This window comes from Salvelinus namaycush, chromosome 28 (genome assembly GCF_016432855.1).
Source record: "Salvelinus namaycush isolate Seneca chromosome 28, SaNama_1.0, whole genome shotgun sequence".
Lineage (NCBI taxonomy): Eukaryota > Metazoa > Chordata > Actinopteri > Salmoniformes > Salmonidae > Salvelinus > Salvelinus namaycush.
Window position 1 is genome coordinate 37,776,751 of NC_052334.1, and position 27,503 is coordinate 37,804,253.

Genomic DNA, 27,503 nt, shown 5'->3' on the forward strand with positions numbered 1-27,503 from the left:
ATGTTTTTTTATTTTATCAATAAATATTTTATTAGCATAATCATGCTTATCTTCAAACACATTTTTCCAGTGTTATACTTTTACGAATCTGTATCTTAGGAAATTGTCAATGGTAAAAAAATGACAGGCTAAGCACAGTTTACAGTAAAAATTATCACAAGTGCAGCGGTATCAATGGTTTAAGTGCTGTATGTACACAGTCTATTGCACATGCAACAGATAAAGCAAAGACTAAAGCGAGTCCCCATCCTCTTGCTACATCCATGGAGCCATGTTAGGAGTCTCCTTCTGTCCCGGCTGCTGGGGAAAAAAATTAATCAAATCCATGAATTAAAAATATGTATACAATGTATAAACAATGATTACTGCTGGAATGATAATGGGGATGACGGTTCAGGCTTTTTACACAATGCACTTATACTTGTCGGTCGGTAGACCAAAATGTTGCCCTTTCAATTAAGTGAATTAAACATTTCAAGTAGTGTACAGAAACGTCTTGTAAATCGAATTTCATGTTCCAACACAACTCTTACCAGATATACGGGCGTCTCCCTTTTGAAGTTAAATTGAAATAATATATTTACCTTGTTCAGTTCAGGAAACAGTTCTAGAAGAGCCAGGTCCAGTAAGACATAGGTCAACTGAGGAAAAATGATGCAGAGGATTAGAACGAATACAAATTCCTAAATTGTAGTTTTCATCACGGATCTAAAATGTGTTTACTGCTGTCTAAATCATACAGTACAGCAATAAGGTCTAGATTAACAACCCTTAAAAGATGCAATACATTGTGGTAAACTATGTAGTGCAGTGTACTGTACTAAACACACTGTTCATGATGTTTTATGTTAGCTGCCCATGAGCTACATTCATGAGCTACGGTATGTAGCAACCTTATACTCATGTTACACATGGTCTGTCTGAAATTATAATAATAATAATAAGCTGCCTTTCTGGTGTTTACATGTAGGATAACAATTCACTGACTAACTGGCCTTCACAAGCCTCCAACTACTACAATGCCTGAGGATCCTAGTAAGGACCCTACAATGCCTGAGGACCCTACAATGCCTGGGGAGCCTATAAAAGGACCCTACAATGCATGAGGACGCTACAATGCCTGGGGAGCCTATAAAGGACCCTACAATGCATGAGGACGCTAATGAGCTTTCACACTTCAACCAAGTCAGTTTTGGTGCATTTGAAACAATGATATATGATAGTATTCTTTTCAACCCTGCATTCTCCTGTACTTTGTGTGACACTAGTTGTAACTTTAGATGCCTCGCTGCATTGTCGTACCTGTTTGTTAAGAACAGGCTGTTGTAGTCCATCGAAGAGCAGGCGGACCCCCTCGTACCTGGCCTCTTCTCCAATACACTTGCCCAGGAATTCTGAAGGGAAAACACTCGTCATCTTAGAGGGTCAAATCAATTGACTTCTGACTGTTTTCAATTAATAATAAAAAAATTATTGACTTTATAGCAAAAATTAAAAACACGTTTTCAACTACATAGAACCCAAAATAAGACCTAATAATCCTAGCCAAGTTTCCCACTTTAACCTGAGATGTACTTCATGAAACCATCTGAATCTAAGAGATCTACTAAGGACCTGGAATGTATTTCATCATTTCCTCAAAGGTCTTCTTGGCCCTTTTCTGCTTATTTGCCAAGGAGCGTGGCTCACTGTTTTCACAGAACACAGCATCTAGTACATCACAAGGACACACATCAAAATAAGAGTCATATCACTCATTGCTTTTGTATATACATTTTTTTTTTTTTTTTTTTTTTTTTACAAAATAGGATAATAATAAAAAATATGTAGAAAAAAGTAGAAATTGGAAGAAGAAAACAGTAGAAGGTCGGAGGTAGGCTAGCGACCTCTGAGCAGGGTGATGAGAGAAATGAGGCGGTGCTCCTGGAACACCTTGTCCAGTTTATGCTGCAGGTAGTGGTCTGTGTACGCCTCCAGGGTGTTCTTTAACAGGATCCTCCCGCCCATCAGCAGATGGTGCAGCCAATCAGGGATGTGAAAGACCACTCGACCTGCCAATGACAGTCAAGCAGTGGGAGAGTGATAATGAGATGCTAGGTTATGTCCAATCAATTATTGATTTTCTAAATATGTATAGGATTTATGTAAGGTGGCAATAACACTGATTTACCCTCTGATTGGCTAGATAGAATTTCCACCATATTGTTTACACCTACTTAATTCTTTCATTTCTCCACTAGTACCTAGTAGAGACCAATTTAGAATTGAGCGTTATATTCCTGCACTACTTTGTCGCTGGATGGACAAATGCTATGGGTGGGGCCGACTTACCCACAAACATCAAGTAGTCATACACTCCTTCCACAGTGATCATCTCCATGAAGTAGTTCTGGTTATGTTTCTTCTCCGTGCTCTCTGATCGGTTGGCATTGTTCTTGAATAGTTCATTGAAGAGCTAGGGAGTTCAAGCAAAGGTCAACAACACTTTAAAATGGAGGGGAATAACAAAATAACATGTAAAACACATCCAGCAGTTATATTTAAAGGATCTGTTCCAATTTGGCTGAGCGATCAAGTGGCTCTCCTAACTAGAAACACGAAACACTTGTCAACTAAGGTAAGCGTGTGTGAGTATGGGAGTCTAAGCATGCCAGACACAGGTCGAAAAAGTATTTGCATCTCTTCCAAATATTTAACATGCATTTGAATTAGCTTCCCCAGTCTAATGGAACCAATGGACTAGTGCAAAGTCAAACCTCCCCCCCCCACCCCACCCCAACTCAGCAGGCTAGGTAAGCCAAATCAAGCGCACCTAAAATATTTGAAAGAAATGAAATACTATTTAGACCCAGGTGTAGTGTAAGCCCACCTTCTTATCATTCTCTGACGTGGGACTGAGGATGGTCAGCTCTGGCCGGCTGGGTTTGGGCTTGGGCGATTCACAGGAGTTAAAGAAGGAATTGAGGAATGGCTCCAAATGCTGCCCTTTCTGAAACGGAAAAAAACACAGGGGAGATTCCTTATAGGTTACTGTGAAAGCCCTCTTAAACAGTTAAATGTGTTATTTGAGTCACTGGATCCCTGCTGTTCACATTTATTTCAACTGGCATACTATAATAACATAGCTGACATGACTTATAAGTGGATTCCACAGGCATGTTTGGCTTACATTCCTAAATGACTATCCCAGGAATTATTTTACAAGGACGCCGCCACAACGTTTTTTCCCAACCCAAGTCGAAAATGCATGACTTACTTCTTTTATCAGTTTACTGGGCACCGATTTGATGATCTTCCCTGTCGGAAAATAAACCATGTTAAACTCAAATGAGTTCAACAATGAGTTCAACAGGAGAGCAGGTTGTGAGAGATGTTATTAACATAGAACTCTTGGCCACGTTACAATGACCATAGGAGTCGGCAAGATGGCACAAACATAATCTGAGACGAGGCTACTTGGCCAGTGTTGCATACCTAGATTGACATCAGGGAGCATCTTGTCCACAAACTGAGAGTCCATACTGTGAGGGGAGAGGAAGTCTGCTAGCAGCTGACTGTTGCTCAGCTCAGGGTGTTGGAGCAGTTTCTGGAAAATAAACAGAAAGATCACATCTTCACTTTGTTGACATATTCAGTGAGGGCTGGCATAGAATAGCACTTTGTTATTAATTTGTAACAATGGAAATGCTCCCCACCCCCTGAGTCAGCACACATACTTGAGAAGCTGGAACCAGTTCAGGGTCAACCACAGTAACCCTGTATTTGGGGTTTGGTGGTAGATTCTGAACCCAGCAGCCCTGGGATTTGAACCATAAACCCTCTGGTTGCTAATACCTCTCTAGCCTCTACATCAGCTACATAAGCTGACATAGATCCATTGGGAGAGACCAGCTATTTCCTGAAGCATGGCCTCTCTGTTGTAAGGTGAAGTTTCCCCTGGACGCTGATCTTGAGTCAATTTTGTATTGTCCTTACTAATGTTTAAGGTTAGGATTCGGGGAGGGGAAGCTGATCCTACATCTGTACCTATGGGAAACGTCACCCCGGCGCTTGTTTAGTCCATAATGACTACCTACCTGGAGGTACTCCTGGAACTCCTCCCGCTTGGAGGTCAGGAACTCATAGTTCTTGGGGCCGATGATTCTTTTGGAAGGCAGCTGGGCGTCTGGGAATGAGCCTGTTGTGACAGAAGAGCACAAAATAAAAACAAATCCTGGATGAGAAGGCTTGAAGACAATCAAACAATGTGAAAATACTGTTAGAACTATTCTTAGAAATGGGTGGAATTATTCAGTGTGAGAAGAAACATTTGGCCAATGTTCGAGATTCATATGTTCTGGCTGTCAATTTACAATGGACGATGCGATGAGTGGTTACAGGGACTGAAACCTGAAGAAATCATCTAAAACATGTACTTACCATGAAACTCAGTGAGTTTTGATTCAAGGACATAAAATTCTAGATATCTTCTGTACACAGACCAGTGCTCGGTCTCATGACCCACTGTGAAATACAAAGGGGAACAATACATCAATATTAAGAGTGGACATACTGTCTTCAGAAAGTACCCCTTGACTTTTTCCATATTTTGTTGTGTTACAAAGTAGGATTAAGATGGATTTAATTGTCTTTTTTTGTGAACGATCTACACAAAATACTCGAATGTCAAAGTGGAAGAAAAAGTCTAACATTGGGAAAACAAAATGACAAATAAAACACTAATATACTATCTTGATTAGATAAGTACAGTTGAAGTCGGAAGTTTACATACACTTAGGTTGGAGTCATTAAAACTCGTTTTTCAACCACTCCACAAATTTCTTGTTAACAAACTATAGTTTTGGCAAATCGGTTAGGACTTTTTAAGTGGTGATCCTAACTGACCTAAGACAGGGAATTTTTACTAGGATTAAATGTCAGGAATTGTGAAAAACTGAGTTTAAAAGTATTTGGCTAAGGTGTATGTAAACTTCCGACTTCAACTGTATTCAACCCCCAACATGTTAGAATAATTTTCCTGGGTAAGTCTGTAAGAGCTTTGGATACCTGGATTGCACAATATTTGCACATTCTTTTTAAAATTCTTCAAGTTCTGTTAAGTTGGTTGCAGATCATTGCTAGACAGCCATTTTCAAGTCTTGCCATACATTTTCAAGCCGATTTAAGTCAAATCTGTAACTAGGCCACTCAGGAACATTCAATGTCATCTTGTAAATAACCACAGTGTACAGTTCCTTCATAAAGTATTCAGACCCCTTGCCTTATTCCACTTTGTTACGTTAGACTTATTCTAAAATTGATCAAATAAAATACTCAGTAATCTGCACACAATATCCCATAATGACAAAGCAAAAACAGATATTTTTAAATTTTTTGCTAATTTATTAAAAAATAAAAACAGAAATACCTTATTTACATAAGTATCCTGACCCTTTGATATGAGACTTGAAATTGAGCTCAGGTGAATCCTGTTTCCATCGATCATCTTTGAGATGTTTCTACAACTTTGAGTCGACCTGTGGTAAATGTAATTGATTAGATATGTGCTTTTCCAAATCATGTCTATCTATATAAAAAGGTCCCACAGTTGACAGTGCATGTCAGAGTAAAAACCAGCCTTGAGGTCAAAGGAATTGTCTGTAGAGCTCCGAGACAGGATTGTGTAGAGGCACAAATATGGGCAAGGGTATCATAAAATGTCTGCAGCATTGAAGGTCACCAAGAACACATTCTTAAATGGAAGAAGTTTGGAAACACCAAGACTCTTCCTAGAGCTGGCCGCCCAGCCAAACTGAGCAATCGGGGGAGAAGGGCCTTGGTCAGGGAGGTGACCAAGAACCCGATGGTCACGCTGACAGAGCTCCAGAGTTCCTCTGTGGAGATGGGAGAACCTTCCAGAGCGACAACCATCTCTGGGGCACTCCACCAAATCAGGCCTTTATGGTAGAGTGGCCAGACGGAAGCCACTCCTCAGGAAAAGGCACATGACAGCCCGCTTGGAGTTTGCCAAAAGGCACCTAAAGACTCTCAGACCATGAGACACAAGATTCTCTGGTCTGATGAAACCAAGATTGCACTCTTTGGCCTAAATGCCAAGTGTCACGTCTGGAGGAAACCTGGCAACATCCCTATGGTGAAGCATGGTGGTGGCAGCATCATGCTGTGGGGGTGTTTTTCAGCGGCAGGGACTGGGAGACTAGTCAGGGTCGAGACAAAGGGTGAGCAAAGCGGTCATCAAGGCAAAGGTTGGCTACTTTGAAGATTCTCAAATATAAAAATATATTTTGATTTGTTTAACACTTTTTTGATTACTACATGATTCCATGTGTGTTAATTCATAGTTTTGATGTCTTCATTACTATTCTACAATGTAGAAAATAGTAAAACTAAAGAAAAACCCTGGAATGAGTAGGTGTGTGCAAACTTTTGAATGGTACTGTACGCAAATGTGATATTTCTATTTTTTTTAATATAAATTAGCAAAAATGTATAAAAAAAAAAGTTTTTGCTTTGTCATTATGGGGTATTGTATGTAGATTGATGAGGAGAAAAAACAATTGAATCAATTTTAGAATAAGGCTGTAACCTAACAAAATGTGGAAAAAGTCAAGGGGTCTGAATACTCTCCGAAGGCACTGTATATTTGGCCATGGTGTTTTATGCTTTGTGTATGGTCCTGCTGAAAGGTGAATTTGTCTCCCAGTGTCTATTGGAAAGCCGACAACCAGGTTTTTATCTAAAAGGTTGCCTGTGGTTAGCTCTATTCTGCTAATTTTTATCTTAAAAAACTCCCTAGTCCTTGCAGATGACAAGCATACCCATAACATGATGCAGCCACCACCATGCTTGAAAATATGAAGAGTGGTACTCAGTGATGTGTGGTGTTGGATTTGACCAAAACATAAAGCTTTGTATTCAGGACATAAAGTTAATTTTTGCAGTTTTACTTTAGTGCCTTGTTGCAAAAATGATGCATGTTTTGAAATAGTTTTATTCTGTACAGGCCTGCTTCTTTTCACTCTGTCAATTAGGTTAGTATTGTGACCATTAAACTGTTGTAAAGCGACCACTGGCCTCATGGTGAAATCCCTGAGCGATTTCCTTCCTCTTCGGCAACTAAGTTAGGAAGGACACTGGTATCAAAGGCGGAGGTAGCGGTCCTGCTGCTGGGTTGTTGCCCTCCTACGGCCTCCTCCACGTCTCCTGATGTACTGGCCTGTCTCCTGGTAGCGCCTCCATGCTCTGGACACTACGCTGACAGACACAGCAAACCTTCTTGCCACAGCTCGCATTGATGTGCCATCCTGGATGAGCTGCACTACCTGAGCCACTTGTGTGGGTTGTAGACTCCGTCTCATGCTACCACTAGAGTGAAAGCACCGCCAGCATTCAAAAGTGACCAAAACATCAGCCAGGAAGCATAGGAACTGAGAAGTGGTCTGTGGTCACCACCTGCAGAACCACTCCTTTATTGGGGGTGTCTTGCTAATTGCCTATAATTTCCACCTTTTGTCTATTCCATTTGCACAACAGCATGTGAAATTTATTGTCAATCAGTGTTGCTTCCTAAGTGGACAGTTTGATTTCACAGAAGTGTGATTGACTTGGAGTTACATTGTGTTGTTTAAGTGTTCCCTTTATTTTTTTGAGCAGTGTAATACAGAGAATGATATATTTCAGCTTTCTTCACATTCCCAGTGGGTCAGAAGTTTACATACACTCAATTAGTATTTGGTAGCATTACCTTTAAATTGTTTAACTTGGGTCAAACGTTTCGCGTAGTCTTCCACAAGCTTCCCACAATAAGTTGGGTGAATTTTGGCCTCCTTGCTCACACAATTTTGTTGGCCTCCTTGCTCACACAGGCTTTTTCAGTTCTGCCCACAGATTTTCTATGGGCTTGAGGTCAGGGCTTTGTGATGGCCACTCCAATACCTTGACTTTGTTAACCTTAAGCCATTTTGCCTCAACTTTGGAAGTATGCTTGGGGTCATTGTCCATTTGGAGAAAAAAAACATTTGCGACCAAGCTTTAACTTCCTGACGGATGTCTTGAGATGTTGCTTCAATATATCCACAATTTTCCTTTCCTCATGATGCCATCTATTTTGTGAAGTGCACCAGTACCTCCTGCAGCAAAGCACCCCCACAACATGATGCTGCCACCCCCGTGCTTCACGGTTGGGATGGTGTTCTTAGGCTTGCAAGCCTCCCCCTTTGTCCTCCAAACATAACGATGGTCATTATGGCCAAACAGTTCTATTTTTTATTTTTTTTTCATCAGACCAGAGGACATTTCTCCAAAAAGTACAATCTTTGTCCCCATGTGTCGTTGCAAACCGTAGTCTGGCTTTTTTATGGCGGTTTTGGAGCAGTGGCTTCTTCCTTGCTGAGCGGCATTTCAGGTTATGTCGATATAGGACTTGTTTTACTGTGGATATAGATACTTTTGTACCCATTTCCTCCAGCATCTTCACAAAGTCCTTTGCTGTTGTTCTGGGATTGATTTGCACTTTTCGCACCAAAGTACGTTCATCTCTAGGAGACGGAACACGTCTCCTTCCTGAGCGGTATGACGGCTGCGTGGTCCCATGGTATTCATACTTGCTTACTATTGTTTGTATAGATGAACGTGGTACCTTCAGCCGTTTGGAAATTGCTCCCATGGATGAACCAGACTTGTGGAGGTCTACAGTTTTTTTCTGAGGTCTTGGCTGATTTCTTTTGATTTTCCCATGATTTCACACAAAGAAGCACTGAGTTTGAAGGTAGGCCTTGAAATACATCCACAGGTACACCTCCAATTGACTCAAATGATGTCAAATTCTGGAATTTTCCAAGCTGTTTAAAGGCACTGTCAACTTAGTGTATGTAAACTTCTGACCCACTGGAATTGTGATACAGTTAATAAGTGAAATAATCTGTAAACAATTGTTGGAAAAATTACTTGTGTCATGCACCAAGTAGATGTCCTAACCGACTTGCCAAAACTATAGTTTGTTAACAAGAAATTTGTGGAGTGGTTGAAAAACGAGTTTTAATGACTCCAACCTAAGTGTATGTAAACTTTGACTTCAACTGTACAGTATCAGCAGTATTGGTTTCACCTGTACACCACACTGATCCCAGACCAGCATGTAGGTAATGCTTAAGCCCCTGGGCCTAGTTTCACCTGTAAGCCACACTGATCCCAGAGCATCCTGTAAATCTCACCAGCCTTCCTGTCGTTGCGCTCCACGTCGATACAGAACACGGGGATCCTCTCCCTCTTGATGTCATCATCGAAGAAGTCTATGTAGGGGATGGTGATGGTCCAGGCTGAGAGATTGCGAGGGGTGCTGGGGGTACTGACGGCCTCCATGGGGGAGTCATCCTCCAGAACCATCATGGCCTCTTCCACCTGACAGAGCCCAGCCACAGACAGAGGGCGGTCAGAGATAAGAGGGTGAAGGTCAAGACAATGAATGACAGTCAAAGTTTGGTATGGAATCTGGGCCTCTATTCACAAAAGGTTCTCAGAGTAGGCTATTGCAACACTCCTATCAGCTAAAAACAAGAAACGGCTTCAGTGGGCACGCGACACTGGACAATTGAGGAGTGGGAAAACATTGCCTGGTCCGACGAATCCCAGGTCTGTTGCGTCATGCTGATGGCAGAGTCAGGATTTGGCGTAAGCAATACGAGTCCATGGACCCATCCTGCCTGGTGTCAACAATACAGGCTGGTGGCAGTGGTGTAGAGGTGTGGGTAATGTTTTCCTGGCACACATTACGTCCCTTGATACCAATTGAACAACAATTGAACACCAAAGTGTATCTGAACATTGCTGCTGCCCAAACCCAATAGAGCATCTTTGGGATGAGATGGAATGGGCTGTTCGCAGGATGAATGTACCACCATACAATCTGCAGCGACTGCGTGATGCCATCGCATCAGCATGGACAAACATCCCTGTGGAACGTTTCCGAAACCTTGTAGAATCCATGTCCAAAATAATTGGTCCTCTAACTCAGTTGGTAGAGCATGGCTTTGGCTCGTGCAATGCCAGGATAGTGGGTTCAATTCCCAGGACCATACGTAAAATGTATGCAAGCATGTCTGTAAATCGCTATGGATAAAAGCGTCTACTAAATGGCATGTATTATATATAAGAATTCTGGCTGTTCTGGACACAAAGGGGGGTCCGAACCGGTACTAGACGGGTGTACCTAAAAAAACTGTCTAGACGGGTGTACCTAAAAAAAACTGTCTGGTGCATGTATATCAGCACTCCTACTCTAAGACTCTTTGTGAATAGGTGCCTGGTCTGTGGTCCCATACATGGTAAAGCTTGTGTGAAGCCGCACAGATCCACAATGTAAAAAGGGAGACACACTGCAAAGGTCCACTGATATTGAGTGACATATACAAGACGTACTAGAACAAACAACAAAGTACAGGATGTAAAATGGGAGATGTATTCACTGACAGCAGCTCTAGTGGGGGTAAAATATAGCTAGAGTGTGAACTATCTAGTGGGTCAGCTACGGAAGGCTCTGGGAGAAGAAGAAGAGAAACATACTGAGGTCGGCTGTGCAATGCTGTGGGAATGATGATGATACCTAGTCAGAGGGGGCAGGGCAGGGGTCTCGGTCAGTGAATCAAACATGATCATAAACCATTTTTAGTTGAGTTCAACATTATATATTTTCTTAGCAGAAACGCTAAAGATTTCCCCTTGTGGTGAATTTGTTGCAGGGTGTTCACCATTAACATCAAGTAGAAATTATATACTAAAAAAAAGTTCAACCTAATTGTTGTCTGCTTAGTACAAAGAAACACATCATGGTATTGAATAAGCAAACATACAGGCCAGTACATCACCGTACGATGTTTATGGGCCCTGGGACAGAGGACAAGAAACAAAAAGAGTACCTCTGATACTGAAATTGGGTCAACAGGCCACCATTCCAGTTTATTTATCTACCTGACTGTGCAATTGTAAATTATCAACCAGATTTCCAATGAAAATCACAACCTTTAAGTGAAAACTCACAACCTTTAAAAATGACTCCTCTTGGCAATCAGTATTGCTTCATAAAGTCTCTGGCGAATTTATTTCAAAATTAAAATGATCAACAACAAACTTCAAAGAAGTAGAGTCCCAAGCCCATCTTTCATATTCAAGGTACACTCTGCGGGATGACATCATCATATACCATATGGATTCAACAGAAACCATATCTACCAAGACTTCCATAGTTTCACCTCTACCATGAATCCTTCATTTCCTGAGTGTGCGATCCTAACTAATCCTGGCTCCACACTGCAGCCCAGTGGCCACACACTACTCACCATGTCATCCTCTCCCTCCACCAGTCCGTAAGAGGGCAGCATGGCTCCCTCCATGGTGGTGCTCTTGAACACCCCCTTGATCTTGCTGCCGATGCGGCTGATCCCAAACGACTCGCCCCGCTTCGAGGTGTTCCTGCAGGCCAAAGAAGAGAGATTGTTTAATTTTGTGACAATGCAGGAGTTGTGCATGGCTTCAGAAAATCGCATGCAGTGTGGGTGCAGGACAGAAGGGGTACTGTATATTGTTCGGGGTTTAGGTGGGGGAGGTAGAAGCCAGGGTAGCCACACCAGACCACAGATAACAGTGAATTGAATGGATTAATAAAATAGAAGTGGATGAAAAATCATTGACGAGATTATAGGATGAGAGTGGCTTGGGGTATACACTCAAACCACACTCATTTGAAAACAAACTAATGTTGCTTTAGCCAAGTAAAAAAGTACAATTACAACACTGACACTTTGTGAATGACTGATGAAACCACACACTGTGTAGTCACCCTAATCAAAAATGAACACTGAAAGGCAACACAAAATTGACACATTCAAATCAAGACCCATAAAGGTCACAAACAAGGAGGCCATGCTGGTAGGGGAACAAATCAAGAAACATTAGCACCACAAGACAAGTACCCATGCGTAGGAGATGGGAGGCGAGGGCGATTTATAGAGGTGGGATGTAGGATACACACGGGCCTCGCAATGGACCCCGACTTACTTCAGCGAGCCAGGGCGTGAGGTTAGACAGCCATAAGAGCCGGATGGAAGGGCTACAATGGACTGGACATGAAGGTGGTGGTTAACGGATGCAGGTGAGGAGGAACCAGGGGTGCTGGACGGGGACTCAGGGCTCTGGGCATAGTCCCACTCCCAGGAGCTTTAGAGCGGGGAGCCATCAGTGTGTAAGGCATGGAACATCCAGAGGGATGGATGGATAAAAAAAAAAACAAGCACTGTCCAAGATGGTGGATATAGGCGAGCAGTTGGTGAGAGAGAGACAGACAAGGGGAGGGGGTTAGCGACAGGGCCAGTGTTCACGCATGGGGGTGCCGAAGCAGAAAGTGCCATTCTCTACTTGAAAAATTATCCTCGTTCACCTCCTCCTTTCTGACAACCACAGTCCATGCTGCCTTGACCACTGCCTTTATAACAAAGACTGTTCCTACGAGAGAACAATAACTATTCCCCACCCTACCTTCCTTTTTGCTGCAAGGGAGCACAGATCTGTGCAAAAAAATACATTTTTCTCACTTTTCTTTAACAATGTGCGTTATAAAAGGAGGCGATTGTTTATACACAGCGCCGTTGACTAAACTCCACCAGGGTTTGTCGAGTTTGTTACAAAGGCAGTATTCTTTTCCTCAGACTGCATCCAGGCAAGTATAGTTACATATCTTGCGTGCAGCGTTAACTCGGCAATGGACAGCCGTTGCTGAGCACCATACTGAGGGGGCATACTCACCGGATGTCATCCAAACTCAGGCTATTTCTGGAATAATAGCAGGCACAAGGAGTTAAAGATGACAGGCCACTCAAGCACACTACCAGACGACAGACACTAACTGAACTTATCCACTGTGAGACAGGTGTGTACAGATAACAGTCCATCTTTATTTAGCTTGAGTAATATAAGTCCAATGTTATCTGTACACAACTGGACGGCTCATAATAATGGCTGGAACGGAGCGAATGGATTGGCATCAATGCGTTTTGATGTATTTCATGCCATTCAACCTTCGCACTCCAGCCATTACCACGAGCCCGTCCTCCCCAATTGAGGTGCCAGCAACCTCCTGTGATAGACACCCTGGTGAATGAGTTAATATGGCATAGAGGAGCTTCGGATTTCCCTTTTGGTCCTAAACCAAATTCTGGTGGGAGAATTGATGTACTTGTGAGCACAAAAAGGATCCAAAAAGCTCAACTGTGCCTTCGAGATTAACTAGTCTACCGACACCACGGGTGCACAGTAAAGACAAGCCTACGTAAGACACAGAACATAGACACAATATAGATACAACCATCGTTCTATAGACATGGAAAAACAGCACCCACCTGCTCAGTTTAGAGTTCCTGGCGGGGGATTCGGCCCCCCTCAACAGTTGCCTGAAATACTGGAAGAAAGGGGCAGGGAGGAAACCAGTCACACATATTAGGACCTCCTCCCTTCCCTGACTATCTATTTAACACTGAACAAAGTACCGTGATCGGGTCCCAGCGTTTTTCCTGATCATTTGACATGAACAGGAAAAACACCAGGCCATAACCATGATATCTAAGGACTCTTATGAATAACTACTTTCCAGATACTCCATGTATTCAGGGATCGGTAGAAGACAACACTATTTCACCTCATGTTTCAGTATGATAATAAAATGAGAGAATCTGTGTAGTGTAATGTATGATGACTTGCTGCACAAGCTCATTGGTCAGTCGTGTGTCCAGTATTGACGACATGATCTCACGTGTGTTTGTGTGTGTGAGACTAGGGTTGCAAAGCTACCTGTAATTTACCAACTGCCACCAGTTTGACGCCAAAACATTGACAACAAATACATAGACTTTCATTAAAAAAAGAAAATCCCCAGGTGTGTAAAACAAATATAAAAGTATATTTTATGGTGAGACCCTCATATTAAAACACCAATGGTATTCAATAATTTAGTTATATATATATATTTTTTTTATCATCATATTTCATTATATGTAAATGTTATACTAAACAAAAATATAAAACGCAACAATTTCAAAGATTTTACTGAGTTACAGCTCATATAAGGAAATCAGTCAATTGAAATAAATTCATTAGGCCCTAATCTATCGATTTCACATGACTGGGAATACAGATACGCATCTGTTGGTCACAGACACCTTAAACAAAAAAGGGTTGTGGATCAGAAAAGCAGTCAGTATGTAGTGCCTAATTTGCTTCATGCAGTGTAACAGTATCTCTGTGCATTCAAATTGCCATCAATAAATTGCAATTGTGTTCATTGTCTGTAGCTTATGTCTGCCCATACCATAACCACACCGCCCCCATGGGGCACTCTGTTCACAACGTTGACATAAGCAAACCACTCGCCCACATGAAGCCATACACGTGGTCTGCGGTTGTGAGGCAGGTTGGATGTAATACCAAATTCTCTAAAACGGCATTGGAGGTGACTTATGGTAGGTGAAATTAACATTAAATTCTCTGGCAACAGGTCTGATGGACATTCCTTCAGTCAGCATGCCAATTGCACGCTCCCTCAAAACATCTGTGGCATTGTGTTGTGTGACAAAACTGCATATTTTAGAGTGGCCTTTTATATTCCCCAGCACAAGGCACACCTGTGTAATAATCATGCTGTTTAATCAGCTTCTTGATATGAAACACCTGTCAGGTGGATGGATTATCATCACAAAGGAGAGCTACTCACTAACAGGGATGTAGACAAATTTGTGCACTAAATTTGAGAGAAATAAGCTTTGTGTATATGGAACATTTCTGGGATCTTTTACTTCAACTCATGAAACCAACACTTTACATGTTGCGTTTATATTTTTGTTCAGAGTACATGTGATACGGCCACACAAGAGGGCCAGAGACATGACAGACACCTGTGGTAATCTGAAGTACCCAAAAGGGCCACTAGATGTCTTGTGATAGATTACATCAAATCCTTGAAAGACACAAATTCTGGTAGACTTTGAAAGTTTCGAGTAATATACCCTCCCTTTGCAACCCGAGTCCTGACCTCGTCGCTGTGGCAGAACATGGGGGTGAAGACGTTCTCCAGCAGGGACAGGACATGCTCGTAGGCCTCGAACAGGCAGCGCATGGTCTGCAGCTTCACCACCCCAGCATAAGGGCCCTCAGCAACTGGGGAGGGAAACCTACCACATGAGCATAACCTAACCAAGCTGCCATTTGTAATAATGAACATTCTGTTAATAAAACTGTTCATATGGCTATTTATAAACAGTATTTATAGACATTCTGTTGATAAGGCTGAAGATACCATATTAAAATCCATATCTGAAGGAGAGGATACGTTATTATAAGTTCTCAAAGAGAAAATAACAAAAAGCTATGACTGAGCTATGACAAAAGCTATGACGAATACAACGATCGTGCCTTAAAACGGGAAATGCCAAACAAATCCCTGTGACTCACTATTTTTTATCTCCTCTACAATGAAGGGATCAAAGCGGATCTTGTCGATGCTCTCGTCCAGGCAGTAGGTCTCGTAGATCTTCTTCACCTCCTCGTGGAGCGTCAGCATCTCAGAGTCCGACAGCTCCGGACATAGGATCTTGTCGTTGAATTCCTCTGGTGGGGATAAAGGGAAATGTCCAACTAGACTTAACCCAGGGTTGATTAGGCAACAAATCGGAAGCAAACTAATAGTACACGCACAAACTACCAAGCAACAAAAAAGAAATGCATATCCACACGGATTCCATCTGGCCCAGGTTATTTTATCAAAATAAAAAAAATTGCCCAGATCATCAGCCTCAGCCTGACAGCTTCTGAAGATCAATATTATCAAGAAAGGCCTGAAAATTCTCTGTATAAAGCTATAACTCAGATTTAAGAAGTTGATCAAGGTAAAAATCAGACAATATTTTGTTAATTGTGAATGTAAACAGTGACAATGTCTCCTTGAGAATTAATTGACGAGAGGGCAGCCATTCATTAAAAACAGAGTTCAATGGTTAGAAGATGTGATGGATGGCTATCATTACTTTTTAATGGTTTTGCAATGACCTCCGGATAAAAAAAAATAATTGACTTGATGCCTGAGTAAGGAATTCAGCTCGCTTCTTAAAGACGGAGCTGAAGAGCCTTTGAATCACAAAAGGAGGATTGCTGGGTTAAATCCAGGGATTAATATTTATTTTCTAAACCAGATATTCTCGTCGTTCTAGATTTATTCAAATGGGATGCAAACCATGTTGTATTGTCCTTTACAAATCATTTAAAATAGCCTCCCAGACAATCAACTACTGAATTAATATTAAAAGAAATGAACTCTGGAGTAAAGATACGTTCAATTTCCAACAAGGTGCTCTGGATTTGTGAGTTGAAATCAAAAATACAACAGTTTGCATGGTGATCTGATAAAGTAGAATGGAGGATCTAAGTACTCTGTAATAATGGACATAGTGACAGAGGACAAAATGTAATCAATCCTTGAGTAATACTGACGTCTATGAGAAAAGAAAGTAAACTCTTTAGAAGATGGATTTTTCGGTCTCCAAAGATCAACCAGACTAAGGTCTGAGATCAGACGTTGGGAGGTCCTTGGAAGTAGACGTTCGTGAGCTGCTCATAGTTGGATTGGATCTATCTAAACATGGGTTAATAACTGCAGTCGTGTGCTTCTTTGACCAAATTTTAAAATAAATGAAATATATAAAATAATAATTATAATAATAATAAAAGGACAATTGAATCAATATATTAGATAGTGAAATTAAGGTTTTATCAAATATGACTGGAGCATATACAGAGATAAATGATCCTGCCTTCACTGTCATTCCAGGAGTCTATAATGCTGATACCTATAGTTCTACAAACCACCACACACCTCTTGCCCTATTTAGGACAGAAGAAGCTACTACATTGAAAAGGGTATTGCTACATTTATGAACATCCTCTTTCAACAGATGTGATTGTTATATTAAAGTAATAATATTTTTCCTCTGAATAAAATCAAGACATAGTGCTCGCTTAGTTCCAGTGTTTGATTTCTTGGAATCCCCAAGTGGCAAAAAAAAATACTAGTCATAAGTATTCAAAAGAAAAAACACAGGACAATAGGATAGTAGATCTGATTGTCCTGTATTTCAAGTACATAAGTATATTTATACAGTGTACAAAAACATTAACAATAAGAGCTCTTTCCATGGCATAGACTGACCAGGTGAATCCAGGTGAAAGCTATGATCCCTTATTGAGGTCACCTGTAAAATCCACTTCAAATCAGTGTAGATGAAGGAGAGGAGACAGGTTAAAGGAGGATTGACAAGCCTTGACACAATTGAGACATGGATTGTGTATGTGTGCCATTCGGAGGGTGAATGGGCAAGACAAGATATTTAAGTGCCTTTGAACGGGGTATGGTAGTAGGTGCCAGGTGCACCGGTTTGTGTCAAGAACTGCAAAGCTGCTGGGTTTTTCACACTCAACAGTTTCGTGTTTATCAACAATGATCCACCACCCAAAGGACATCAAGCCAACTTGACACAACTGTGGGAAACATTGGAGTCAACATGGGCAAGAATCCCTGTGGAACGCTTGACACCTTGTAGAGTCCATGCCTCGATTAATTGGGGTTGTTCTGAGGGCAAAACGGGAGGGTGCAACTCAATATTAGGAAGGTGTTCTTAATTTTCTGTACACTCAGTGTAGGTCACACAACAATCCATTAATACTACCTGCTCTTTCCCTTTCCCCATGCATTGGTGACATGCAGATGCTGAGTCATACCCCCGTGGGCACCAGATACCACCATATGCTGACAATATGGGTACACCATGCAAACCATAAACAACAACAAAGGTATAATGTTCTTCTATATTAGATATAAACTAAATCCACTGCCGAGTGAAACCGCTACACTCATAATATAAACCAGCCTCAAGACTCCAAGGAAAAGATGCAGTGAAGCAGCAAAAAAGGAAGTTCACATAAGGGTATGCAATTTTATTATAATAAATAGAAGACTTTAGAATACTCTGATACTTTTCTCTCATGCTCAGGCCTCAAAATGAAAGACTATGAGCAAAAGAAAAAAGACCCATACAGATTAAATGGCATGTTTTAGGGAAAATAATATTACCACAACGCAGTATAGACGCGGTCTAGTGTAGATGCGGTGTTTGCGTTCCATCTCAATCACCCCGCGGGATAATAGGCTGAAGAGCCCCACAGGTAGCGGCTTCTGCAGGAATGAAATAGCGTCGCTACCCTCCTGGGTATCAGAAAGCGAGACCAGGCGTAGGGATGAGCGGCATGAATAATCCTCCATCTCGGCTAAACGATCCGTCACTCCCTGGATGTTCTCCGCATTGATGTTGATATCATGGTGTTCACGCTGTTCCGCTTGTATTGTGTCTGTGCGGGCTGATTGTGTTGTGCCGGACTGGTTACCTTCGCAATTTCAATCTCAAATTTAGTGAATTTCATCTTGAATGATTCGATGTCTGCGAGGATGGCGATCACTGTGACTTTAGTAGTTTTTACATCAGTGCACATTTCGGATAGACTCTTTTAGCTCAGCAAGCCTTCCCGACATCAGGAGCAAGTGAGATAGAACCAACTCCTCTTTGACGGGGAGCTGCGTCCCTGTAGACCCATGTACAGAGGGATGCTAACAGCTTTATTTCTTATCTTCTTGATTTTTAGACAGAGACGGAGTAGTCGGCGCCAACATGTTGATATTTCTCTTGGCAGGCATTTCAGCGCTCATTCTTGTACGTGATTAGTTCAGATGGTCAAAAGAACACTAGAATTAGCATTTAAAAACTTTGCACAAGAGTGAGCAAAACTCCTCTGCCACCATCTTGCTCGTAAATAACACGTCGCTTTCATAGCGTATTACTTTTAATTATTAGGGTGTACTAATTGTCAAGTCTCAAAATCGATAACCATCTTACCTCTATATTGTTTTAAGTCCTGCGGATTCGAGAAGAACGACCAACAGGAAAGGGAGCCTGTCAGATAGCCAGTAATGTAATTTCCCAGATTTTTGACAAAATATTTTACCTCTGGCCTCCATTGATTTATTAACCCTAATTCTGGGAAGGGGGGAGTTTCTGGGCTACTACATAGTTGTCAGTCTGTATTGATCTATATCTGGGATAATGGCGAATGGCCAAAGCCTGCTTACCCACAGTGAGGCAGAACTGGAGAACGTGCACGGCCCCCTCCTGCTTGAGGAAGTTCATGAAGCGGAAGAGCAGGTCCTGCTGCTCCCTGATCTCCTTCAGCTCCAGCTTCAGCACCTGAGAAAGAGGGGAGAAGATGAGTGGTTTGGAAGGGCAGTATATGGGGAGAAGAGGGGGAAAGGATGGGTTACTTGGCTACTTACAGAGGGCTTCTTGTTGCGAACGTCAGAGTACTTGTGCAGGAAGTGAACCAAGGTTGAGCTGGGCTCCATGGCGGCCTCGGGAGGAGAGTTGTCGATGAATATGAGAAGCAAATGGTTCACGGTGTCCTAAAATGGAAATGAGCATTGATTTACAACAGAAAATCTATGCCCATTCTGGCTTGTTTATGTCCTCGGAAAGACTTGCAAATTATATCAAGCCTGAAAACAACAATCCTGTATGAATCAGCTATGGGTCCGCGGTCAAACGACCACTCCTCATCATAGTCAAACGCTCCCTAAAACACTTCTGCGAGCAGGCCTTTCTAATCGACCTGGCCCAGGTATCCTGGAAGGATATTGACCTCATCCCGTCAGTCGAGGATGCCTGGTAGTTCATTAAAAGTAATTTCCTCACCATCTTAAATAAGCATGCCCCTTTCAAAAAATGTAGAACTAAGAGCAGATATAGCCCTTGGTTCACTCCAGACCTGACTGCCCTTGACCAGCACAAAAACATCCTGTGGCGGACTGCAATAGCATCGAATAGTCCCCGCGATATGCGGGGACTGTTCAGGGAAGTCAGGAACCAATACACAGTCAGTCAGGAAAGCAAAGTCTAGCTTTTTCAAACAGAAATTTGCATCCTGTAGCTCTAACTCCAAAAGGTTTTGGGACACTGTAAAGTCCATGGAGAACAAGAGCACCTCCTCCCAGCTGCCCACTGCACTGAGGCTAGGCGACATGGTCACCACCGATAAATCCATGATAATCGAACATTTCAATAAGCATTTCTCTACGGCTGGCCATGCTTTCCTCCTGGCTACCCCAACCTCGGCCAACAGCTCCGCACCCCTCGCAGCTACTTGCCCGAGCCTCCCCAGCTTCTCCTTCACCCAAATCCAGATCGCAGATGTTCTGAAAGAGCTGCAAAACCTGGACCCGTACAAATCAGATGGGCTAGACAATCTGGACCCTCTCTTTCTAAAATTATCCGCCGCCATTGTTGCAACCCCTATTACCAGTCTGTTCAACCTTTCTTTCGTTTCGTCCGAGATCCCTAAAGATTGGAAAGCTGCCGCGGTCATCCCCCTCTTCAAAGGGGGTGACACTCTAGACCCAAACTGTTACAGACCTATATCTATCCTGCCCTGCCTTTCTAAAGTGTTTGAAAGCCAAGTTAATAAACAGATCACTGACCATTTCAAATCCCACCGTACCTTCTCCGCTGTGCATTCCGGTTTCCGAGCTGGTCACAGGTGCACCTCAGCCACGCTCAAGGTACTAAATGATATCATAACCGCCATTGATAAAAGACAATACTGTGCAGCCGTATTCATCGACCTGGCCAAGGCTTTCGACTCTGTCAATCACCGTATTCTTATCGGCAGACTCAATAGCCTCAGTTTCTCAAATGACTGCCTCGCCTGGTTCACCAACTACTTCGCAGACAGGGTTCAGTGTGTAAAATAGGAGGGCCTGTTGTCCGGACCTCTGGCAGTCTCTATGGGGGTACCACAGGGTTCAATTCTCGGGCCGACTCTTTTCTCTGTATATATCAACAATGTCGCTCTTGCTGCGGGTGATTCCCTGATCCACCTCTACGCAGACGACACCATTCTGCATACATCTGGCCCTTCTTTGGACACTGTGTTAACTAACCTCCAAACGAGCTTCAATGCCATACAACACTCCTTCTGTGGCCTCCAGCTGCTCTTAAACGCTAGCAAAAACAAATGCATGCTTTTCAACCGTTCGCTGCCCGCACCAGCCCACCCGACTAGCTTCCAATACTCTACTCAGCAAATTGGATGCAGTCTATCACAGTGCCATCCGTTTTGTTACCAAAGCGCCTTATACCACCCACCACTGCGACCTGTATGCTCTAGTCGGCTGGCCTTTGCTACATATTCGTCGCCAGACCCACTGGCTCCAGGTCATCTATAAGTCTATGCTAGGTAAAGCGCCGCCTTATCTCAGCTCACTGGTCACGATAACAACACCCACCCGTAGCATGCGCTCCAGCAGGTATATCTCACTGGTCATCCCCAAAGCCAACACCTCCTTTGGCCGCCTTTCCTTCCAGTTCTCTGCTGCCAGTGACTGGAACGAATTGCAAAAATCGCTGAAGCAGGAGACTTACATTTCCCTCACTAACTTTAAACATCAGCTATCTGAGCAGCTAATCGATCGCTGCACCTGTACATAGTCTATCTGTAAATAGCCCACCCAATCTACCTACCTCATCCCCATATTGTTTTTATTTACTTTGCTGCTCTTTTGCACACCAATATCACTACTTACACACCATCATCTAATCATCATCATCTGCTCATCTATCACTCCAGTGTTAATCTGCTAAATTAATTACTTTGCTACTATGGCCTATTTATTGCCTTACCTCCTCATGCCATTTGCACACACTGTATATAGACTTTCTTTTTTTTCTATTGCGTTATTGCCTGTACGCTCATTTATTCCATGTGTAACTCTGTGTTGTTGTTTCTGTCGTGCTGCTTTGCTTCATCTTGGCCAGGTCGCAGTTGTAAATGAGAACGTGTTCTCAACTAGCTTACCTGGTTAAATAAAGGTGAAATACATTTTCTTAACCTATATTTTCTAAAATAAACATGTTTCATGGCTACAAAGCACTTACAGGATCAGCCAGGTAGTCCAAGGCGGGGAGGAAAACAGAGCCAGCCAACACCTCTCTTATCAGAAGAGTAAGCGATCTGAGGATAATGGAGAGACGGGTATGAAAGAGAGAAATGGGAAAACAGAGACCGGGTTCGTATACAGTTAGCATGAAACAGAAACTCCCCGAAACAAGAAGGCACTATCTGAACAACTAATAAGAAATTCTACATTTTGTTTTCTGTCATAACAGTGTGCCCTAATGGAACACAACCCAGGAGACAATGACCTATATTGCCTCAAGAAATATGGTGCCATGTTACCTGCAGTCACAGGCTTTGGGGGGCAAAATATAGGGGAAGAGCATCTCAGTCAACTTCCTGAGGTAGAGGAGCTCGTCTCTGCGACTGCGTAGTGCCACGTGCAGGTCAGGGCCGTACTCCTCCAGTGCTGCTTGCTGCAGATACTCAGCGTTCTTCACTAGGGGGTAGAAACAAGTCAAGGGTCCACTGGTCAAAGTTCCACTCTTTGGAAAGAACTCTGGCAGTAAAAGATATTTAAAAATTAAGATGATTACCTTTTTGCCTTGCTTTGGTTATTATTTCAATGTGCTTCATGGAAACTTTAAGCAGTTTGGCCGTGATAAGACCTGGGATATCAACCTGAGGAAGAACATAGGACAAATATTATAAAAAATATATATATCTTTAAAAATCATCTGATATCTAGAATAGTCTAAATTCAGTTTGTTTCACCTTTTGAGTTCGACGTACGAGCACAGCGGCAAAGAAACGCAGAGTCACTCTCAGCTCATCCACAAACGCCTCATCGTCTGTGATATCCCTTCACAGGAAAAAAAAAAAAAAAAAAAAACTGGTCATGTCTGCATATACCATGCCAGAGGATGTATTTAATGCAACACGGAGCACTTGTGAGTAATATACAGTAACAAACCTATACCAGGGATACACAAAGTTTTCAAGAACCAGTTCCAGAACCTTGAAACAGAGCAAAAACATATCACATCTTAGAATGACAGAAGCACTTTCCAGAAGGCACAAAATAAAATGAGTTTGATCCAGTGTCCCATACCTCTGATAGAGAGGCATCCACTTTGGAGGGAACTTTCAAGTCCAGCCATGGTTGATAGTTCTCCAATAGTAATGTTGGTCTGTCAATAGAACATTATTTACATAGAGCACCAGTCAAAATTCTGGACACACCTACTCATTCAAGGGTTTCTCTTTATTTGTACTCTTTTCTACATTGTAGAATAATAGTGAAGAAATCAAAACTATGAAATAACACATGGAATCATGTAGTAACCCCAAAAAAAAAAAAGATTTAAAAAAAGAGTTAAGAAAAGAGATTCTTCAAAGTAGCCACCCTTGCCTTGATGGCAGCTTTGCACACTCTTGGCATTCTCTCAACCAGCTTCATGATGAATGCTTTTCCAACAGTCTTGAAGGAGTTCCCCCATATGCTGAGCACTTGTTGGCTGCATTTCCGTCACTCTGCGGTCTGACTCATCCCAAACCATCTCAATTGGGTGAAAGTTTGGTGATTGTTGAAGCCAGGTCATCTGATGCAGCACTCCAACACTGGACTCAGACCAAAGGACAGATTTCCACCGGTCTAATGTCCATTGCTCGTGTTTCTTGGCCCAAGCAAGTATCTTCTTCTTATTGGTGTCTTTTAGTAGTGGTTTCTTTGCAGAAATTCGACCATGATAGTCTGATTCACGCAGTCTCCTCTGAACAGTTGATGTTGAGATGTGTCTGTTATTTGAACTCTGTGAACCATTTATTTGGGCTGCAATCTGAGGTGCAGTTAACTCTAATGAACTCATACTCTGTAGCAGAGGTAACGCTGGGTCTTCCTTTCCTGTGGCAGTCCTCATGAGAGTAATCATGGACTGTCGTTTCTCTTTGATTATTTGAGCTGTTCTTGCAATAATATGGACTTGGTCTTTTACCAAATAGGGATATATTCTATATACCACCCCTAACTTGTCACAACACAACTTTAACATTTAACATTTAAGTCATTTAGCAGACGCTCTTATCCAGAGCGACTTATTGGCTCAAATGCATTAAAAAGGAAAGAAATTCCACAAATTAACTTTTAACAAGGCACACCCGTTAATTGAAATGCATTCCAGGTGACCTGATGAAGCCGGTTGAGAGAATGCCAGGAGTGTGCAAAGCTGTCATCAAGGCAAAGGGGGCTCCTTCAAAGAATCTCAAATATAAAATATATTTTGATTTGTTTAACACTTTTTGGTTTCTACATAATTCCATATGTTATTTCATAATGTTGATGTCTTCACTATTATTCTAGAATGTAGAAATAGTTTTAAAAAATAAAATAAAAACCCTGGAATGAGTAGGTGTGTCCAAACTTTTGACTGGTACTGTACATAATGACAATTAACTCCACTTTTTGTTTTCAATTAGTCTGTGAAATATTGATAAAAGCCATTAGTTCACTCTGTTGTCTCATCTAGCCAAATTACCAATGTGGGACACTTTCAATTCCATTATGTGCTCCAGTATAGTAACGCCATTTAACAGACTGGTGATAGACAAAGTCAACAACTCCAATCAATGAATGTGAACATCAAAATAGTAAGGTATATGGAATTCCTGCGCTATTTTGTCAAATTAATAGAGAGAGATGAACAGTAAACTCACAGAGACCCAACAGTAGGAACATCAAGCAATATTATTCACTCTCAATCCCACATAAATACAATAAGGCCAACATCCTAATAAACATTCATTCACATACAGTATTTTTGGAGCAGTGATCTCACCTGTGCCTTTTACACTTTATTTTCCCGCAGACTGCACAGCTGTGACCCAAGGGAAACAACTCTTGTTGGTCCTGCTGACAGATACAATACCACCCTCTATCAACCTGGACTATAAGTAAATATATAGTTACAGGTAGAGGTCGACCGATTAATTAGGGCCGACATCAAGTTTTCATAACAATCGGTAATCGGCCTTTTTGGACGCCGATTATGGCCGATTACATTGCACTCCACGAGGAAACTGCGTGGCAGGCTGACCACCTGTTACGCGAGTACAGCGTCAAAAGGACCTTGTGGCTGCAAGGAGCCAAGGTAAGTTGCTAGCTAGCATTAAACTTATCTTATTAAAAAAAATCTAACTACACATGGTTGATGATAATACTAGGTTAATTAGCTTGTACTGCGTTGCATATAATCAAATGCGGTGCCTGTTAATTTATCATCGAATTACAGTCTACTTCAACTTCGCCAAACGGGTGATGATTTAACAAATTCGAATTCGCGAAAAAAGCACAATCCTGGCACAAATGTACCTAACCATAAACATCAATGCCTTTCTTAAAATCAATGCACAGAAGTATATATTTTTTAAAACCTGCATATTTAGTTAAAAGAAATTCATGTTAGCGGGCAATAGTCACTAGGGAAATTGTGTCACTTCTCTTGCGTTCAGTGCAAGCAGTGTCAGGGTATATGCAACAGTTTGGGCCACCTGCTCGTTGCGAACAGTGTTTCTTCCTAACAAAGACCGTAATTAATTTGCCAGAATTTTACATAATTATGACAAAACATTGAAGGTTGTGCAGTGTAACAGCAGTATTTAGACTTAGGGTTGCCAACCGTTCGACAAAATACGTAATGGTTCCGTATTTCACTGAAATACTAAACGTTTTGTTTTTGAAATGATAGTTTCCGGATTTGACCATATTAAATGACCAAAGGCTTTTATTTGTGTGTGTTTATTATAATTAAGTCTATGATTTGATATTTGATAGAACAGTCAGACCGAGCGGTGGTAGGCAGCAGCAAGCTCGTAAGCATTCATTCAAACAGCACTTTACTGCGTTTGCCAGCAGCTCTTAGTAATGCTTGAGGCACAGCGCTGTTTATGACTTCAAGCCTATCAACTCCTGAGATTAGGCTGGCAATACTAAAGTGCCTATAAGAACATCCAATAGTCAAAGGTATATGAAATACAAATGCTATAGAGAGAAATAGTCGACACGTCACAATTCCTATAATAACTACAACCTAAAACGTCTTTAACTGGGAATATTGAAGAACTGGGAATATTGAACCACCAGCTTTCATATGTTCTCATGTTCTGAGCAAGAAACTTAAAAACACTAGCTTTTCTACATGGCACATATTGCACTTTTACTTTCTTCTCCAACACTTGTGTTTTTGCATTATTTAAACCAAATTGAACATGTTTCATTATTTATTTGAGACTAAATAAAGTTGATGTATTATATTAAAGTTAAAATAAGTGTTCATTGAGTATTGTTGTATATATACACACAAATAAAAAAATTACATTGTCAGATTAATCGGTATCGGCTTTTTTTGGTCCTCTAATAATCAGTATGGGCGTTGAAAAATCATAAAATCGGTCAACCTCTAGTTACAGGTGTATATTTTCTGTACATAAGGTAAACCTACCTTGGTCTTTGGCTTTATAGACAGTAAGATATTAGGCAACAGAGTCTCTGGGCCAAGAGAGCAGTAGAATGTGACAACGCCAGCCAGGAACGACCAGAAAACCATAATAATGTGCAGATATCTGTGAATTCAATAACATTTTACACATAGGCTTACATTGGGAATGTATTATGACTCATTAGTCTACCTCAGTCATTCCTAAATCGATATGCTAACTCAACTGATGCAAATACTGCCTATTCGTGATCCTGAGCATCATGCAATAGTCTGTTTTATTGTAGGCAGGCCTACAATTTGTAAACGTGTGAAACATTGTAAGCATACAGTAGGCCTATTTGTACATACCTGTTCAACAAAACAGTGGATAAGAGCAAGACAAGTAGAAGGAAGCAGAAGACTGGATACTGCCGGCCCAGTTCTCTCAATAGGTCCAGCTTCATCCTGTGCCTCATCTTCTGCAGGTAGACTCTGATGCATCCCATTGTCAGGATGGACAACGTACACAAGTAATTATAATCACGTAGTTATGTTGCACTTTCACTGGAGAGCAATGGAGGACCTTCCATGATAAACACTGCGACAAATAAGTGCGATGTTAGAAACGTCATATACCTAGGCTAGGCAGAATAACGGTGCAATTTGATAATGTGTCGTCTATACTCACCACAATCAAATATGCAGGATTAGTCAAGCAAGCTAGTTGATGTTTGAAACGCTATCTATCATCATGCTAGCCAAACGTCAACATCCCCTCTCTATACTGCACGCAGCGCACCCATTGACATGCGCACGGTCTTTGACGTGTGCAGGGCACGCGCCAGTCTGCTTTAAACCTGTGTAACCAGTCGAGTCAATAAAGGCTTCACATGCGTTCACCGTCTATATACTTCTGAATATCATTATTATCAATGTCCATCCAACTTCAGCACGCGTACGTGTTTTCGTCGTTAAAATAACTGGACGGCCAGGCTGATGTCACAT

At 41.8% G+C, this 27,503-nt stretch overlaps 1 protein-coding gene across 5 annotated transcripts; it reads right to left on the reverse strand.

Moving 5' to 3' along the window:
- Window positions 1-27,470, reverse strand: LOC120023400 (sorting nexin-14-like). 5 transcript variants are annotated; one of them, XM_038967412.1, is made up of 29 exons: window positions 27,187-27,470; window positions 26,868-27,096; window positions 26,523-26,643; window positions 24,861-24,931; window positions 23,138-23,216; window positions 23,000-23,043; window positions 22,801-22,888; window positions 22,623-22,707; window positions 22,369-22,525; window positions 22,068-22,143; window positions 19,415-19,540; window positions 19,214-19,328; window positions 15,493-15,648; window positions 15,074-15,198; window positions 13,389-13,447; window positions 12,052-12,210; window positions 11,334-11,466; window positions 9,213-9,399; window positions 4,420-4,503; window positions 4,077-4,177; window positions 3,475-3,586; window positions 3,257-3,297; window positions 2,870-2,989; window positions 2,332-2,455; window positions 1,887-2,051; window positions 1,615-1,710; window positions 1,303-1,394; window positions 585-641; window positions 1-300 (listed from the first exon to the last, which is right to left on the reverse strand). In XM_038967412.1, exons 2-29 carry the CDS (start codon window positions 27,002-27,004, stop codon window positions 256-258), a joined length of 2,955 nt encoding a protein of 984 aa, XP_038823340.1. In that variant the 5' UTR covers window positions 27,005-27,096; window positions 27,187-27,470; the 3' UTR covers window positions 1-255. The 5 variants fall into 5 exon arrangements, with proteins under 5 accessions (XP_038823340.1, XP_038823341.1, XP_038823339.1 ...); XM_038967413.1 differs by having other exon boundaries at window positions 1-297; window positions 24,861-24,934; XM_038967411.1 differs by having other exon boundaries at window positions 24,861-24,934.
- Window positions 27,471-27,503: the final 33 nt, after the last annotated feature.